We start from the raw sequence: 19,317 nt of genomic DNA on the forward strand, positions 1-19,317 counted from the left end.
TGTTGTGCGTGGTGCCAATGAGAGAAACTAATTAAATAAAACAAAAACTATATATATATTTTGTATAAAGCGCGCGTTATGGCCCAACAGCAACAACAACACCAGCAGCAACAACAACATCATCAGCAGCAACAGCAGCTGCAACAGCAACAACAACTACTCCAGTACAATAACAATTTGTACAATAATTATAAGTAAGTTTTAGAGCCATTGCATTGTGCGTTGTGCTGCGTTTTGTGAAATTTCTTTCCTTTCTTAACAACTCCCACTCCATTCATCTGTTCTTCCTCTCTCTGTTTGATGTTATTCTCTATTATCTGTGTGCGAGTGTAATGTATGCGTGTATGTGTTTGTGCGTTGAAAATTTGTTGATTTTAATGAGACATGCAAAAAGCCAAAGTGCCTGGGCAAATATTTAATGTTAAACAGCTGCCCCATTTACATTACAACAGACACGCTCCTCCATATACGCACACACATACTCACACACGCGCGAAATCCACAATTCGACTTTTTGTTTACACATGCTCATCAAACTATGCTTGCGTCCTGTCAAACTCTTGCGATGCCTTTCTTTACACTGTAAAGTTTACAGTGCCGAAAGCTGTTAAAGTTTTGCAGCTACTGCAGCGTTTAAAATCAATCTTGAAAATGCTCATCCAAATTAAAAAATAAATTTTTTAAAATGTATATATTTTTTGAATAAAATTTAAAATTAATTTATCTAAATTTGTATATTAAATTATTAATTAACCTTGATAAAAGAGAATTTCAAAAGACTTCTTCAAAAATATAAAATAAAAACGTTGCACCAATTTTGATTATTCTAAAATTTTTCAATTAAGCAATTCATTAATTCATTATTTATTACATTCAAAAAAATACTTACCCTGTTCCATGTTTGCAAAAATTTTGACTGCAGCTCAACGCATGCCAAACTGTTTACATAGCACCAGCAGCAGCGCAGCGCATGTCAAACTGCTGTCAAGTGTTGCATAGCGTCAAAACGTAAAAACGAAAAACCATCACGTCAAATGTCACGCCATGTTTGTTGTTGTTCTTGTTGTTGTTCATGTTGTTGCCTGTCATGTTTGTTTGTTATTTGTAAATCACATAATATGTTCTTAATGTTCACTCACAAGCTGAACCTAAAGGAGAACTGTGTTTAAATATACTCCGTATTCATTTCACCCCCAAAACAGCATGGAGGATCCCGAACGGCGGAAAAGGCGGGAACGGGAAAAATATGAACGACAACAGGGCATACAGAGCGACGATCGGGAGACTAGTCTATTCGCGGAGCCGCGTCGAGTGACGCCCGGCGAGGCGGATGCGGAAATAACCGCGGCCCTCGGTGAGTTCATCGAAGCGCGGGATTACATGAATGCCTCCACGGTGGGGATCTATCGCCAGGCGCCGACAGCGTCGAGTGCGCGTCTCCAGGCGCCGCCGAACAAGGCTGGCTTGGCCACCGCATCGTTATCCGCTAATGCCTCCTCCGCCTTGTCGTCCTCATCATCATCATCATCATCGTTATTATCATCCGCCTCGGTGCCTGGCCAGCTGCCCACGTCACAGCAACAGCAGCAGCAGCAGCAACAACAGCAACACTATCAACAGCAGCAACGGCCGCCCACCTATCTGAAGCAAGCGGACAATAAACCTCCCTACAATGGACGCGGTGGTTATCCCGGCCAGCCCATGAAGAACGACATCCCCTCGAGTAGCGGCATGGCGCCACCTCGAGGTCCGCCCAGATCTTCATCCTCCTCCACATCGTCGTCGTCCTCTTCCAGCAACAACAACAACAACAACTCGTCCAGCGCCACAAACAATGCCACAGCGGCAGCGACGTCTGCATCCTCGCCCCTCGGACCGCCCATCTCCACCCAGATGCCGAATGGACGCGAGAAGTCCTACCTCGGGCCGCCCGCTCCCGCGCTCTCCAACGGCGGTCGCTTCGTCCCGCCAGCGGCCAGCAGCAAGCGACCAGGCAGCAACTCCGGTCTGCAGCCACCGCCCCCAGAGGTAAGTGTCCCTTTTACTAACTTAAATCTGTTAAGATATTATACTCGGAATTCCATCAATCAATATTTAGCAATTACATTATTATTATCATTTTTAAATGTATTATTTATTCTTTTTATTTCTATTTTATATATGACATTTTACTGTCTTCTTTTATCATATAACACGTGGGCTGAAAAGTCACATAGATTGTGCTAGTTTTATTGCAGTCACCTTTTTTTCAGTTAATACAATCCTTCAGAAGACAGCTGCTAAAATTTCATGATATTCTATTCATTAGTTTGTAAGTTATTGAGCCAAAAGTGACACTACTTTTCTATTTTCACAACAATGGATCAAATGCAATTTCGTCTTCTAATCTTACAATGCTTCTTGATGGGAAAAATACCGTTCAAGCAAAGCTTTGGCTTGAAAAGTGTTATGGGGACTCCTCTCTATCAGAAACAACAATTAAACGTTGGTTTGCTGACTTTAAAAGTGGTCGTAGAGACACCGATGATGCAGAAGGCAGTGGACGTCCAAATGGGGAGGTCACACCAGAAAATATCAAAAAAATCCACAAAATCGTTTTGAATGATCGAAAATTAAATTTGAGTCAGTTAGCTAACATCGTAAAGATATCAAAAACATGTTGGCATAATATTGCATGAGCATTTGACTATAAGAAAATCTCTTCAAAATGGCTGCCGCGTTTGCTCACTTTTGACCAACAACAAGAATGTGTTCATGATTCAATGACAGTGACAAAACTACTTGAATTTAACTTCGAATTGCTCCCACATCCAATAATTTGCCAGATTAGGCTCCCAGCGACTTCTGGAGGTCAGCAGTCCTGGAAAAATGCTCGCCGATAAAAATTTCGCACGATTGAAGAGATTATCACTGAAATTGAAGCCTATTTTGAGGCAAAAATAAATCGTTCTAAAAATTTATATTGAAATGTTATAGCGGCTCTGGAATGATTGCGATGCTCTTGATAAAGATTAAGTTGATGAGTAACGCCAATTTTGATCCAAAAAAAGCAAGTTTTCTTTGTCAGGCCGGGACTTTTCAGCCCATGTGTTATACTTAGCTTATAACCTAACCTAACCTAACCTAACCTAACCTGACCTAACCTAACCTAACCTAACCTAACCTAACCTAACCTAACCTAACCTAACCTAACCTAACCTAACCTAACCCTAACCTAACCTAACCTAACCTAACCTAACCTAACCTAACCTAACCTAACCTAACCTAACCTAACCTAACCTAACCTAACCTAACCTAACCCAACCTAACCTCAACCTCAACCTCAACCTAACCTCAACCTCAACCTCAACCTCAACCTCAACCTCAACCTAACCTAACCTAACACAACCTCAACCTCAACCTCAACCTCAACCTAACCTAACTTAACCTAACCTAACTTAACCTCAACCTCAACCTTAACCTAACCTAACCTATCTTAATTACTTATAATTATTACATATATATAATTTGAAATTCTTTCCTGTTTATTCAATAACATTTTTAAACTAGAAATAGATTTATTTGCAATTAAGAAATTTTATTATTGTGCAATTTATAAGTTGATTTTTCAACTTCAAACATGTTATTCATAAGTGTTGTTAAAAAAATGCATTAGATTTGATAACCAAAAATATGCCAAAACAAACGCATTGAGAAGAAATAGAAGAGCTCAATAAGTCCTAGAACACTGAAGCCAAGATATAAACCAGCTGTGCCACCCAAGGAAACTGAAATGTGTTAGAATTTGAATTAGAAATGCACTTTATAGTTAAAGAACAGTTCAACTTACCCAAGAAATCGGTAAAAGAAAATATAACTTGTCGCTTAAACTGATTTTTAGGCCAGAATTTCACAAGCGCCGAACTTCCCAGGCTTCGAAGCAGCATCTGAGAGCCACGCATGACCTGAAAAAGATGAATTTGAAATTTAATTGAAATTAAATATATATTATAAATTAATATTATAATTACGCTAGCTTTGGTGAGTCTAATCACAGAGTCGCGACAATTCTGTTCACAAATGCATTCGTCTATTTTGCCATGATGTCCGTTTGCTTCGTAGAATTTCAGGAACAGTCCTTTAAAATGGAATATTATTTAAAATGAAAAGAATTTCTTCATTAATGATCAGTTGAGGAACTTACCAGCATGCTTGGGGAAGCAAGATTTTAATATCTTGTAAGAGCAAACGGGTTTAGGATTTTTAACTAAAATGAAGATTACTATAAATCAATATTCAAAGCTAGTTTAATATAGAAGTACCTCTGCTATTGGGATAGAAGTGAGGAATGCACTTGCAAACCTTGTAAGCTAGGTTAAGACGACACTCTTGGGAACAGGAGTTTTTTGTATAGAAAGGATAATGTTCCAGATTCGATTCGTGAAAGAAGCGACATTTGCGCTGCGACACTGAAGTGGTTCTGAAGTTAAGATTAAAGAGATTTAAAATAATAGATGTAAACATATTAAATTGAAGTTAAAATTAAAGAGTTTTTAAACAAAAGATAGATAAAATAAAAAAAAAATGAATGACAAGATAAAAACTATTAATTATAATGTCCTAATCATATTCTAGTTAATCTTATTTATCTCTTTTTTTATCTTTCTATATCTTTAAAATACTTTTCCAAATTGGGCTCAGTTGTGATATGTTCAATCTCCAGCTCATAAGCAGAGCCTTCTTCTGTGTAGCCAAAATTGCTGTCCAATCGCATGACATCATGCGGAGAGTGTAGATAGGTCTGAAAATGAATTATAGTTTATAGAAATGAAATGGAATGTTGGAGTAAAAGACTGCCCACATCAATCGCTTTATTCGTGAATCCGATGAGTGTAAAGCCCGTGTCCTTTTCGAAGAAAGCTCCGTGTTTAATGGGCAACATTGTGCTCTCGTTTAGCACGCCATTCAGTTGCGGATACTCGCCGAATAACATATAGCTTGCGCTATATTCCAGTCCCAGAAACGTGTTGCAAACGTAGCACAAACCGAACTCAGTCAACACCTGCGTCACTCGAATCTCGTAGCTGCCGTCGGTACAACGAACTCGTCCCGACTCCTCGCTGTGTGTGGCATCCCAGGACAGATTGTAGATCAATTCCATATAGTTTTCCGGCTCAATATTCAGATTCTTCAAAGTATGATCGATGCTCTCGTATTCGGGAATATTCTCAAAGTTCGTATACGTCGAGTTGGCCAATTGTTCAAGAAAGTCCCGCAACTCGGTGCGATCTTTGCCAAACACATTGTGTTCTCTACAATAAGAAGTAATATAGTTAAACTTAATAATTATTACTTAATAATTATTATTTAAAAAAGTATGAAACGTGCTGCCTATTTTCAATAAAACTATATTCTAAAAAATATCAAGAAAATGCTGAAATGTACAGATGACTGTATTTGGTATATCGATATTGAGCTATATTCAAAATATACAAAACAAAATATACCAGAACGTCAGCCAAAGCATATAGTTACTAATAGTATAATAATAATTAAGTAAGCAGGAAACCTGCTGCCCATTTTCAATAAAAATATATTCTAAAAATATACCAGGAGTATACAAAAATACTGAAATGTGCAGAAATATACTACTACATTCAAAATATACTAGATTGTCAGCCAAAGCATACTAGGTTATCAGCCATACAAAAGTATTTCTCCAATAACCTTTACCATTTTTATCTGTCGCAACCAATTTAATTGTGGGTATAAATGGGAAAACCCAATGTTAGTGACTGCCATAATCTATAAGCTTATCAGTAAATAAATAAATAGTTTAAATATAATAAGAACATTTAATAAACTCCCTAAATTTACTAAAAAATAAACTTACAAGCAATAGGCGGCAAAGCGAGAGTCATTAAGTCGTTGCATTGGACAGCTACAGGAAATTTAATAGAATTTATCATTATTAGTATATTTATTATTAAACACTTTTCAATTATACTCACATTGTTATGCTGGGCAAGGAGACATTCCATTTATAAGAGTTGCGTTCGATGCCAATGTGTGTGCTCTTGGTTTGGAATCGATTAACCGAGGACAAACAGGAGACCACGCAGAAATATATTGAGATACTCAAAAGTATAAGCCACAAAAATCTGAAAATATACCGAAACCTATATATTTGGTATATCGTTATTGGACTACGTTCAAAATACACCAAAGAGTACAAAATATAACAGATCATCAGAGCAACTAAAACCATATTGCAGTAGGCATTTTTAGCCATACAAAAGTATTTTTTAAAGAACTTCTACAATTTTTATCTGCAAATTTTTATCTACAAATTTCTAAAAACATGTAGTTTGTTAATAATTTCATTTACAACAAATATATTTCATTTATAACTTAATTTGTCTTAAATACTTACAATATGTTTTTTTTATTGTAAATAACACAAAAATTGATTTTATTCTAACAAAATTTTTAATTATTTTCTAAACATAAAATAGAAAATTTTAAGAAACTAAATTTAAGCTGATAAAAAAATCGAAATTTATTTATGATTGTAGGAAAAATAAAATTAATAGAGGATTATAATAATTAATTTTAATCTCTAAATGGTGTTTAAAAATATTTAATGTAAAATATCAATTAGTTCAAATATTTTCAACTTTTCTTAGTAGCAATAACTTTCTTAACGACCCAAATATTTGCTTCGGAACTTCATCATCTCTATTATTATGAGCAGTCATAAGTAAAGCTTAAACTAATTAGAATACTTCACCTTTCCAACAACATCAGCATTCCCTTCACCAGATAGCGAAATCCATGAATGCAACAATTATTGAAATACAATGCAATAAAATTGTATATTAAGCTGAGCCATTTCCAGCGGCTGCTGAGCTTCGTCGACATTGTTAAAGCACTTTGATAAACTGAATGAAAGTGCAACTAGAACAGAGAATAATAAAAGCTGAAATCAGAATTATATTTGCAGGGTATAGGGAGTAGTTACAGACGTTAAGAGAAGCAAAATTCAACCTTTTTAATATTTTAACTAGGAAAACGATTTATCTAATCTAAATAAAAATCTAATCTAATATAAATCACCAACTTCTAATTACTAATATTAATATTAATATGCTTATAAAATTATTATATTTTTAATGGAATAATATTTAGACTGAAATAAATATTTTGTATGCAGTTGTTATATGCATAAGAACTAGAAGTATTTAAAAGTCGTGCTGGTAGATCAGACTTAAATTTGCGTGTCAAGTTCAGTTCCAACAACTGACAATAATAATTAAAGAAGACATGAAAAATACATTATAAAACTTCATTTGCACTTAAATTCAAGATTCTTTACAAGAGTAACTAAATTGATAATTAGAAACTACAAATTTTATATTATTGATGGTATTTTAAAGAATTTTTACGTATTTATTTATTTAACAGTATTGTATGTAAATTTAGTAGGAAAGTTAAAGTTAAGTAATATATACATTATAATTGAAAAAAAAAATACTTTTATTCATAGAAACATTTTAATGTAATACTTAAATTAGAAATTATTTTAATTTTATTATTAAATATGTATTTTAAATAATATATAAAATCAAAATAATTTCTAATTTAAGCATTAAAATGTTTTTTTATTATACCACTATAAGTAGTTTAAAGTGTCGTTTAAAAAAATGTGTATTACTATTTACATTGTATTTTATATATTGTATGCGAATTGATAAGTTTTAGAATTTATTGAAAAATGCTGGTGTATGAAAAAAAACGCCTAGTACAAAAAGGTTTTCATTTGTTTTGGCTGACAATCTGGTATATATTATACTCTTTGGTATATTTGGAATGTATTAGTATATCAAGATACCAAATATAGCCTTTGGCATTTTTATTATGTTTGTGGTATATTAATTTGGTTTATTTAAAGATTAATATCGCTATATTTTGCTTTCATTCAAAATGGATGGCAGTTATTTCACATTAATTAGTATTGTAACTTTATTTTGAATTTAAAAAAACACTAAAGCAGTAAGTTTAACAAAGTTTTGCTGAATATTGATCGATGTTGACTAAGATAATCTTATAAATTACCCTTATATATCTTGAATATTGATTGATGTTGACCTGATAACCTTATAAATTCCCACTAATATATCTATATCTTGTACATTTCATATTATGTCTTAATCTTTTCTCAATCTGTCTCTTTCTCTCCGTCGGTCCGCAGAAGGACGTGAATAAGATGATCAGCGAGATGACGAACAGTTATCGGGTGACGCCGCTGACTTCGATAGCGGCGACGCCGCATGCGCCGATGCGCGAGAACTATAACCTGAATGGGCCCAATAAGTTTAAGTATGCATTTGATGCAGTGGATCCCATTGGACCACTCAACTCCCCGCCGGCGGCGTCGAGTGCCTCATCGCTGATGACGCCGCTGCTGACGCCAATAGCGCAAATCACATCCCCGATTGCCCCGCTGCTGACGACGCCCCCCTCAGGCCAGTCAACTGCCCCTCGTGGCGCCCCTGGCAGGTGCCACAACGGTGCCGCCCTCCTCGCTGGTCGCCCCCCATTCCCATTCCCATCCAGCAACTGTCGCCCACTCCGCCAAAGGCATCGCAAATGGCGCCAGCGATAAAACCGCTCAAAACGGAAAAAGGCTACACGCTGGAGAAGCAGGACTCCTGGTAAGTTGAACAGATAAATACATCAAATTATTTTCGGAAAGGTGATGATAGAAAGAAAAACATTTTCATAAAGAAAGTAAACTTGAGAACAAAGTTACTTATTGAAATAATACAGAAATATGTTAGATACACTAATATAGACACTGTTGTACTGTTTCTTCACTTTTAAATAAAGAATTCCTTAAAAAAAAAATAATAATAATAATAATAATAAAATGAAATCTTAGAAAAGTAACAAGAAATCATTAAAAGAAACAACAAATAATTTTGAAGATCTGTTGATAAAACAAATATTCACTTACTTTTAAAAAAATAGAATTTTACGAACTATTAAAAAAAGTGAATAATTATTATCCAATTAGTAAAGTTCAAAAGCATTTTTTAAATTGATTACTCATAACCATTATAAAAACAGTTTATTAAAAAAATATATATATATAAAAAATATATATATATATATATTAAAAATAATCTAAAATCATTCAATATAAAAATTAAATACCCACAATTAATAAAAAATAAAAAAAAAAAAAAAAAAAGAATAATAAAAAGTAACAATCGTATTAAATTTTAGTACAATTTAATTATTAGAAAATACAAATATAATAAACTATGTTTATTATAATAATTGGAAATTGAAATCTATAAATGAAATAGGGAACATCAGGACTAGCACATTTGACTGTTAGGAAAGGTATGAGGTCAAAAGCCAGAAGCGTAAAGTAAAAATAAATTTAAAGGATTTTCGAAGCTGACGTTTCTGATCTAAAGAAAAACTTTAATTGAATTAGGTTCCATTAATAGTATTTAAAAATCACTTACACAAGTATATCGATTTCGTAGTTGAACTAGTAAAACTTCTGTCTCGATATCTCGATATATATTACAACTACTCAATACTATCGAATGACAAATTGACATTTGAAAGGATCAGAAAAGTGTGCCATTGAATTTTACTTCACATGTCAGATTTTCTATGTCTTTCATTCTGCATTCGAATGCCTAGTTAGATAGTAAAACTTTCAAAATAAATAAATTTTAAAAAAATATGGAGTCAAATAATTTACCAATGTGCTTTTCTCCTTACAGTCTCGAGAACGATCTGGAGCTCTCGGAGTCGGACGACGAAGGCCGCAAGAAGGATGGGTAAGTGCAGAAGTCAGACTTTTAATGAATGCAAATTAAATTTAAATACTTTTGCTTGCAGTCGTTCGGCTGGAAATAGCAGCAACAGTTCGGAGTCGGATTCGAGTGAATCTGGCAGCGAGGCGAGCAGCAAAGGCGAACTGCAGCAGCAGCAGCAGCAACAACAGCAGCAACATCAGCAGCAGCAGCAACAGGAGGAGCAAGAGTTGCTGCAACAACAGCAGCAGCAGCAACAGCAACTGTATATGCAGCAGCAATCGTCGCAGCAGCAGCAACCACAGCAGCAGCGACAATTTCTGGTAGCCAACAACGCGAATGGCAGCAAGAAGAAATACAGTCAGACGATCATTGCGAGTGGACCGAACACAATCAGCGGACTGTTGACCTCAAGTGGAGCTGTCAACTCAACGGGCAGCAGCAGCGGAGGCAGTGGCAATGGCGGTGGCGGTGGCGGTGGAGGAGGCTGTTCGAGCAGCTCGGGAATGGGGACGATGAGCAGCTCGAGTTCGTCGAACAAGACGCCATCGCCAACGGACAGCAATCGATGGACGCTGAGTCGGTTCTTTCCGAAGCCAACGAATCAAACGAACTCGGCGGAGAATGCGTCGCCTGGGGTGAGCATGAAAGTGCCGGGAATCCTTCCGGGCGGGGCGCAAATCATACCCGAATCGATTGAGGTGACCACGGCGATTGTGAAGAACGAGAAACTGCTGCACGAGGAGTCGCGACATCACGGCGACGACGACGATGACGACACCAACGATGAGCAGCAACAGTCGCGTTATTCCGGTCTCAGTGTCACCGTGAAGAAGGAGGCCCTCGAGCAGCAGGAGCAGCAACAGTTGCAGCAACTGACGTCGGGTCAAATCAAACGCGAGTCGCGACTCTCAGACTCGGGATCAGGCAGCGTCAGCGGCAGCAGCAGCTCAGACAGCGCTGGCGGAGGCGGCGGAGGCAACAGCGAAGTTGTTCCCCTTCCCGGACCCGGAGGCAAGTTGCAGATCCCAGGCGTGCCTGCAGACATCACAACAGTGTCGCGAGTGCCGCAAGCGACGCAACACAAGTCGCAGCCAAACAGCGTCACGTTGACGCCGCTGCCAGCGTCGCCGAAGCAGCGACAGAAGCGTCAGCGGAAGAAGAAAGGTTCCGTGGCACAATCCGCAGCGTTGTTGCACTCGGATTCAAGTGATGACGACGAACCGGCGAGCAACAACAAGAAGCATGCGCTGGAGTTGGCAACAGTTGCTGCCGCAGCTGCAGCAGCCACGCTACCCATTGCTGCTGCTGCTGTGCCAGCTGTGAAGAAGGGACGCGGCAGACCCCGCAAACAGCAGCAGCAACAGTTGCAGCAACAACAGCAGCAGCAGCAGAGTGGCAATCTGAGCAGCGCTTCGGCCAGCAGCAGCACGCAGGCGAAGGGACCAACGTTGACGGCAGCCAAGAAGCCGCTGGCCAAGCAATCGAATGCAACGGCAGCCGTAACACCAACAGCAACCACAGCCAGTCGCAAGCGTGAGCACAGCAGCAACAGCAGCAGCAATGGCAACACGCCCACCAAGAAGTCAGCGCCACAGCCGCCGCCTGTTGCCGTCGTCGCTCCGTTGGCTGGCAGCAGCAGCGATGAGGAGAGCAGCAGCAGCAGCTGCAGCAGCACAAAGTCGAGCAACAGCAGCAGCAGCGACAGCGACACAGCAGCCACTGTTGGTGGTGGCGGTGGAGGTGCAGCCAAGGCGCACAATCCAGCCAAGAAGCGCATTGTGAAGATCAACATGCTTGGCAGCAGCAGCAGCAGCAACAACAACAACAACAACAAGACAAAGCAACGATACAGCGCGGCGAGCAGCAGCAACAGCAGCAGCAGCGAGACTGAAGAGTTGCAGCAGAAGCAAAAGCAACAGCAGCAACAGTTGCAGCAGCAGCAGCAACAACAGCAACAGCAAATGCTGCTGTTACAGCAGCAACAGTTGCAACAGCAGCAACAGCAATCATTTGCCCTGCAACAGCAGCAGCAGCAGCAACAACAACAGCAGCAACAACTGCAACAGCAGCAGCAACAAAATAGCAACAGTCAAAGGTTGAGCAGCAGCGATTGCAGCAGCTCGGCGAGCAGCGGCAGCAGCAGCAACAGCAGCAGCGGCAGCAGCAGCAGCAGCGATGAGGACGACACTGCGCATCGGGGCAGCGGGAAGCGGAAGAGTGATAAGAAGAAGATCTGCACGCTGACGCGCATCTTCAATCCCAAAGAGGGCGGTGCCAAAAAGCAGGGACAAGTTGTCATCATCGATCAGTCCGAGGAGCAACAACAACAGCAGCAACAGCAGCAGCTACAACAGCAGCAGCAGCAGCAGCAACAACAGCAGCAGCAACAGGCGGCCAAGGAGCAGAGCAAGGCGAGAGCCACGCCCATACAGGTATTGGGCGCCAATCTCGCCTCCCCCGCGCGCACCACAACCCCTCACCTCACCTCGCTGATGTGCAAAATCTCGCTGACGAAGCTGGCGCGAGTTCCTCCCGAATGGTATAAGAACAGCTACCGTCTGTACCCCGCGACAACCACCGAGCAGCAACAGCAGCAGCAGCAGCAACTGTTGCCCGATGGCCATCGACTGAAGGATCGACAGCAGAACGGACATCTGAGCAGCCGCTCAGCGGATGGCGGACGAACTCCGAAGCAACTCAATGCTGCCTACAACACGCCCAACGGTTACGCCTCCGCTCCTGGTTCGGGATCGGGGGGCGGCAAGTTGCTGGGCGGGGTGAAGTATGAGCAGGGGGTTAAACCGGAACCGGAGCCGGAGCTGGACGCCGGCTATGCCGAGGCCAAGTACAAGCCGAGCGCCAACAACAACAACAACAGTGTGAAACAGGAATTTATGCTAAAGCAAGAGTTGCCGCCGTCGGGGCGACGTCGCAAGCGCAGCTCTAGCTCCAGTTCGAGTCCGTACAAGGAGAAGAAGCGAAAAAAGGAGAAGGCAGATCAGCATAGCAAGGAACTGCTGCCGGTGCCAGTGTTGCTGCCTGCCAACAACCACGAGCGATTATCCCACGACAAACTCGATCTGTTGCAGCAGGAGAACTCAACGGCGGCAGCGACGATGGCGACGATGACGACGACAACCACGGCCAATGGGAGTCCCAATCAGAAGTTGTCACAGCTGTCCCGCCAACAGCATACGCAGCAGCAGCCAGCGTCACAGCAGCAGCAACAGTCAACGACTGCGGCGGCAGCAACCACAGCAGCTGTTGCTGCGGTGCAGACGACATCACAACTGCCAACAACCTGCAGCGAAGCGGTGCAAACGACGCCGCCGCCAGCTGCAGCATCGCCAGCGCCGCGTCTCATCTATCGCTCGCACTTCGACAACGAGGAGGAGCACACCAGCAATGACCTCATGTAAGTGCAACAGACTCAACTGTTAATGTTAACAGCAGCTACACTTAACAACATCAGTACCAGCAGCTTAACAGACATGGCAATTAGCTTAACAGTCTTAACAGCTGCAGCAAGCGATCCAACTTAACAGTGGCGCTGCTATTAACAGCAAAAGAGCTAGCGGCTTAACAGACAACACAGCTGTTAATCTGACAGACTTAACAGCTGCTGCAGACGATCCAGCTGTTAACAGCCAACTTGACTGCTAACTTAACAGTGGCGCTGCAATTATCTGGTACAGCTCAACAGGCAACTTGTCTGTTAGCTGCAAACGATCCAGCTGTTGAGTTAACAGTAGCAATGCCAGCAGCAGCTGTTAAAGCTGTTGTCTGTTGCCTTTGACTCATGCGCTGTTGTCTGCTGTAGGCTGCAGGCTACAGCTTATCTTAACAGCACTGCTAACATTTTAAAACACTGCAATGCTTATTTCATATTCATATATTTATTCTCTTTATAGGAGAACCGATCTACTGCTTCAGGAGGCAATCAAGAAGAAGCGAGCCGCCGACTCGGAACGCTCCGACTGTTTTACACAGATGACGCTCTATCTGGAGGCTATTGTGTACTTTCTGTTAACCGCCGATGCCATGGAGCGAACGAACAGTGATGCCACCTGGACCATGTACAAGGATACCCTATCGCTAATAAAGTAAGTTGCAACTACATTTAACCAATAAATCAATCAATCAGAAATTTGAATAGAGTAATAAGTAAATTTACAATAACAATTATTCAATTAAAAAATATAAAATAATGAAAGAATTTTCCGATTTATGATTAAATTTAAAAAACATTTTTTATTTTTTTAAAATTTTGCATAATAACACAAATAGATTAACAATTCAATTTACAATAAAAAAGAATTAAAAATATTTAATAATAATATATAAAAATTTAATATTATATGATATTTAATATATTAAATTAAGATTTCGAAAAAATTTAATTAAATCATGAATTTATTGAAAATACTAATATAACTTAAAAGAAAAAAATAACATCAATTTATATTTAAAGGATTAACAATTAAATTTACATTAAAAAGAAATCCAAATATTTAAAAATTTTCGAAAAATTTAATTAAATTATGAAGTAATTTAAAGTACAGAAAAATCTTTAAAAAAAAATCAAAACTGAAGCAAATATATTATTTAATTACTCAATAAGTGGAATTATAATATAAAAATCAACAAAATGCAAAATTTCAGAAATAAATCAAAATAAAATAATACAATTTTAATATAGTGATTTCAGAAAATACTATATATTAAAATATAATAGTAAAATTTGAAAAAAAAATTAATTTTTTAGAAAAATGTATAAAAGAAGTTAAAGTTAGTATTATTATATTCATAAATATGGCAATAATTAGTATTCCTAACATTTATATTTGATCTTCACTTACAGATACATTTCCTCAAAGAATCGACCCTATCAGCTAACAACGAATGGCAAGCACGAATCCCACAACATTGTGGCCATACTCAGGTGAGTGAAAGTGCTTTCTATAATTATTTAAACAATTTATTAACTTATATATGTACTCCTTTGTTTACAGCTTGCGTTGCCAATCGTTGATTTCCCTTAAGCTTTACAAACTGCGACGAGCCAATTGTCGCGCCATCATCGCCAGCTGCTCGGAATTCTTTCGATCTGGCAGGGGGGACATGCTAAATGGCAATACGCCATCCTCCATATCACCGTCGAACTCGGTGGGCTCACAGGTGGGAGAGATGTAGAGAGCTAGATGTAGAGCAAATATAACTTTTATAGATAGATAGATATACTTAGATTTTTTTCTAAATAGTTTAAAATATTATTTTAGATATAGACCAAATATAACTTACTGTAACTTACTTCTTATATACTTACTTTTTCAAAATAACTTCAAATGTTATATTTTTACTCTAGATCTACAACTTATATACTTAGCTCAAATTTACTTTAAATGTTATTTTAGATGTAGAAGAAATATAAGTTGTATAGAAACTTTATATAGAGCAGGATTTTATATAGTTAACTTTTCAAATTAACTTAATATTATATGTTATTTTAGATGTAGAGCAAATATAACTTTTATAGAAACTTTGGACAGAACAAGTTTCTATATACTTATTTTATTAAAAATAACTTAAACTGTTAATTTAGTTTTATTTCAAAATAGGTTTTGCTTCAAAATTACTCTTTGTAGGACAAATTTATGCTTAGTTTTTAATTTTTGGAAAGTTCTATTTGAAGTTACATTTTAGAGAAATTTTAAAGTTTGAAATTCAAGTTTAATTGATGTTTTAATAATATTAAACTTTTTATTTGAAATATAATAATTTATGTTTACTCTTTAATAATCTTGGAATGTTTAATTAAGTTTGATCAGAAAGCACTTCAGATATACATAAAGGTTTGTTTAGCTTGATCAGAAAAAAACTTCAGAATGAATAACTTATAACTTTTAGAGAATTTTTAAGGTTGAATTTCCAGTTTAGTTGATGTTCTAAAAAAAACTATTTTTGAATTTATATAATAATTTATGCTTAGTTTAAATTAATCTTTGCAATTTTTTGTTTGATCAGAAAAAAAACTTCAGAAAGAATTGAAAATATATTTTAAAAAAGTTTATACTTTGAAATTATATTTTAGATAAGTTTAAACTTTGAAGCTTACATCAATTAAACGATGTTATACAAAAAATACGTTTTATATTTTAAATATTTATAACAACTTAAGGTTTACTTTTTTCAGAAAAGAATAAAACTTTAAGATTTAGAAAATAATTTGCTTTCCAATTACATTTTTAGAATAATTTGAACAATTTTTTCAAAATATTTTTTTCTTTTCAATTACATTTTTAGCATAATTTCAACAACTTTCCTTTTTCCTTTTTTTTGTGCTGTAGCGAAAATAGTTTTTTCTAATAACGTTTTAAAATATGGTTACTCTCTTTATCTTAGTTTATGAGGCTTTGTTTGATTAGATTGTCAGAAAGAAACTAGAAATAGAAAGTATTTTAATTTGAAAGTATACAAGTTAATGTAAAATCGGTTGACAATACTAATGTATATATTTTATATAAATTTCAGGGCTCCGGTTCGAATACGCCGCCTGGCAGAATAGTGCCTCAAGACATACACAATCAGCTATGCAAGCAGAATGAGTATCTCACCTATGTAAACAGCTCTCACGAGTTGTGGGATCAAGCCGACAGATTGGTGCGCACCGGCAATCATATAGGTAAAGATCGATAATAAACTGAACTGATAAAGTGAAGAATGATTTATGAATTGAAATTTAATTTGCAGACTTTATTCGCCAATTGGATCATGAGAATGGACCTTTGACCCTGCACAGTACGATGCATGAAGTGTTTCGTTATGTGCAGGCGGGTCTCAAGACCCTACGCGATGATATCTCCTATCAGCAATCGCAGTTGCGATAACTACAACGACAAACAGATGAAAGAGAAGATGAAGATGAAGATGAAGAAGAACGGGAAAAAGATTATCAAGAGCATCACCAGCACCAAACGTGTCTAAATGAAAGTCAGGCCAAATTAGCAACTATTATTAGAATTATTTACCAGAATTATTTAGTTGTTTAGTTTAGGAAAGCTTCCACGAAAACAAAACAAAAACAAAAACAGAACAGAACAGAGAACTGCAACAACAATATGTTTTTTGTTAACTATTTCATCATTAATTGCTAGTTATGTTCTTCTTTGAATATGAATTCAACCATTTCAACATTTAGAACTAAACTAAACATTATTATTATGTAATGCACATTTACTTATTTCCTTATGCTCAATTGTCACATTTGGTTAGGCATTTTAAGCTTTATATTTATGCCTAGTTTTAATTGATATTATTATATACAGAACACACACACACATTTTTTAAACTCTATATATATATATATATGTATGTGTTTCCTAGATTATGCCCTTCCCTCCCTGGCGTACCGCTTTCAAAATTTTAGTTGAATTTTGTTTTTGTTTTTGATTGATAAAATACACAAAAGAATTATGGCTTTTTAACATTTAAGTTAGTTAAATCTCTCCCCCCTCCCTCTCTCTCTCCCTCTCTCTCTTGTTTCCTACCCTTTAAAAATCGTTTCGTTTCGCACATTTAGAATATTCTCGCTGGCCAAAATTGTTAATGCGCCTCAACAACAAACAAAGAAACCGAAAAGAAAATAATAATAAACATAAAGATAATAGTACATTTTGTACATAAGCTAATCACAAACTAAAAACTAGAGAGTATAAACAAAATGAAGCGTGAAGTTGATCTATAAGTTATGGTTTTTTTTATTAATTATTATTGAATCTAATTTAAATGAAAATTTATTGAGTTAACAAAAAACAACAACAAAGAGCAAAACACTATTTTACATAGTTTTATTAAATTACATTTAATTATGTTTATATTATTAAATATACATTTATATATATTATTGATTTTAAACATAAAACGAAGCGGAGAGAAAAAGCAATCACGTTTTTAGAACAAAATTTCATTAATGAAAATATATATACAGATGGTATATAAAACACACACACACACACACATATACAACACACACATATATAATATATATTTAAAATATATCGCATATATTTGCAAACTTTGTACGTTTTTTTGTTTCATTTTTTATTGGTCGTTTCATTTCTATGCCGGTGCCTCGACAACAACAACAACAACAACAAGAAAAAGAAAACAACAACAAACACAACGCGCAACAAGAACTAATAGTGCATTAGTAGTTTTTAAACGAGTTCAAAAATATATATACATACATACACATACATATATCTTCAAAGTAAAAACAGCAACTTAATCAATGATCAATCAATAGACTTTGCTCCCTCCTCCTCCTCCTCCTCCTCCTCCTCCTCCTCCTCCTCTTCCTCCCTCTCCCACACTGCCAATCCACGATAAACTTTATACATTGTACATATAGTCGACATACATATACATACATATATACACATATACATATGCATATATACGTATATTTTTAATATGCCAAAAACAAAAAAAGCAAAGCGAAAATCAAGTTATAGTCCTTAAGAAGAAAGAGCAGAAAACGAACAACAGCAAAATAAGAAACGCAATAAAAGTAAATTTAAGTCCACGAATGGGCAGCACTGTTGTGCCGCAAATGGGCAGCACTCTTTTTGGCGCAAAATCAAACTACAAAAACGCAAAATCAAACTACAAAAAAGACAAGCAAAAGCAGTAAAATAAAAAGCAAAAAATACAATATGTGGTTCTGGGGAAACAAAGCATTAACTTTCAAAAATGACACAAAATGATAAACAAAATGAATACAACTAACGTTTAATTGTAGACAAATTTTAAGTTACACGAAAACAGGCAAACAGCGAAGCAAGTTTTGGCAAGCCGAATGTTCAATACTCTTTTCTCGGAGAAGAAGAAGAAACATTTCAATATGAAATGCATTTGTAATTAATTAATTATTATTCATGCGAACGTAAGTGTAAAATTATTGTTAAAATTTCGATACGCTGTAAATACAAAAGGCAATTCTACACACACACACACAATCACACACACACAATCACAATCACACACACACAAACATACACCTAAACATACCGTAGTATATCGACATAATTATATACACCAATACAATATATATATTTTTATATATATACAAATAAAAATAAAGAAGACAAACTTAAATTATAGTTAAATTTTTTCAACAACAACAACAACAAACAAGAACAAAAACAAGAAGCATCAAATCTTGCAATAAATATATTATTATTAACAATTAAAAATCAAGCAAAACAACAACCACAAAACGGAAACGAAAATGAACAAAGAAAATCAAGTTGAAGCAAAAGACGCAGACGCTGAAAAAGAAGAAGAAGAAGCATAGTTAATAATATTATATTTTGTTAAGCGTTATTGTAGTGCAAAATATAAGCATAAAAACAAACGAGCAGACGAAAAGAAAACAAAAAACAACAAATGAATTAAGTTTTAAGCTGGATATTCTAATATAAATAAAACAGCAAGAAGA

At 36.7% G+C, this 19,317-nt stretch overlaps 2 protein-coding genes and 1 long non-coding RNA gene across 4 annotated transcripts; 2 read left to right on the top strand and 1 right to left on the bottom strand.

The window, feature by feature from the left end:
* The first annotated feature begins 59 nt into the window (after positions 1–59).
* Positions 60–17,899, top strand: LOC133835240 (AF4/FMR2 family member lilli). The gene is given in 11 exon segments (XM_062265197.1): positions 60–194; positions 1,203–2,028; positions 8,231–8,572; positions 8,575–8,693; positions 9,783–9,839; positions 9,901–13,233; positions 13,730–13,921; positions 14,680–14,760; positions 14,831–14,996; positions 16,350–16,500; positions 16,569–17,899. Coding segments are annotated over 11 exon segments (5,520 nt in total). The 5' UTR covers positions 60–78; the 3' UTR covers positions 16,706–17,899.
* LOC133845346 (acid-sensing ion channel 5) lies at positions 3,639–6,951 on the bottom strand. Its single transcript, XM_062279794.1, has 10 exons — positions 6,770–6,951; positions 5,991–6,140; positions 5,873–5,920; positions 4,841–5,291; positions 4,662–4,780; positions 4,302–4,459; positions 4,184–4,246; positions 4,011–4,117; positions 3,830–3,944; positions 3,639–3,767 (listed from the first exon to the last, which is right to left on the bottom strand). Exons 1-10 carry the CDS (start codon positions 6,898–6,900, stop codon positions 3,652–3,654), a joined length of 1,458 nt encoding a protein of 485 aa, XP_062135778.1. The 5' UTR covers positions 6,901–6,951; the 3' UTR covers positions 3,639–3,651.
* A 290-nt stretch (positions 17,900–18,189) lies between the features above and the next one.
* On the top strand, positions 18,190–19,317 carry LOC133835288 (uncharacterized). Of its 2 annotated transcripts, none has more exons than XR_009893535.1 (2): positions 18,190–18,762; positions 18,981–19,317. It is a non-coding gene; the product is annotated as an uncharacterized LOC133835288 (long non-coding RNA). The 2 variants fall into 2 exon arrangements; XR_009893534.1 differs by having other exon boundaries at positions 19,078–19,317.

The sequence above is a fragment of the Drosophila sulfurigaster genome, chromosome 2L, assembly GCF_023558435.1.
Source record: "Drosophila sulfurigaster albostrigata strain 15112-1811.04 chromosome 2L, ASM2355843v2, whole genome shotgun sequence".
Taxonomy (NCBI): domain Eukaryota; kingdom Metazoa; phylum Arthropoda; class Insecta; order Diptera; family Drosophilidae; genus Drosophila; species Drosophila sulfurigaster.

Coding starts and splice junctions, on each gene's coding strand:
- LOC133845346 (XM_062279794.1), bottom strand. CDS start 6,900: ATGTCGACGAAGCTCAGCAGCCGCTGGAAATGGCTCAGCTTAATATAC. Junction 5,292..5,872: donor CGCTTTGCCGCCTATTGCTT/GTAAGTTTATTT, acceptor TTCTTATTGTAG/AGAACACAATGTGTTTGGCA. Junction 4,460..4,661: donor ACTGAGCCCAATTTGGAAAA/GTATTTTAAAGA, acceptor TCTTAACTTCAG/AACCACTTCAGTGTCGCAGC.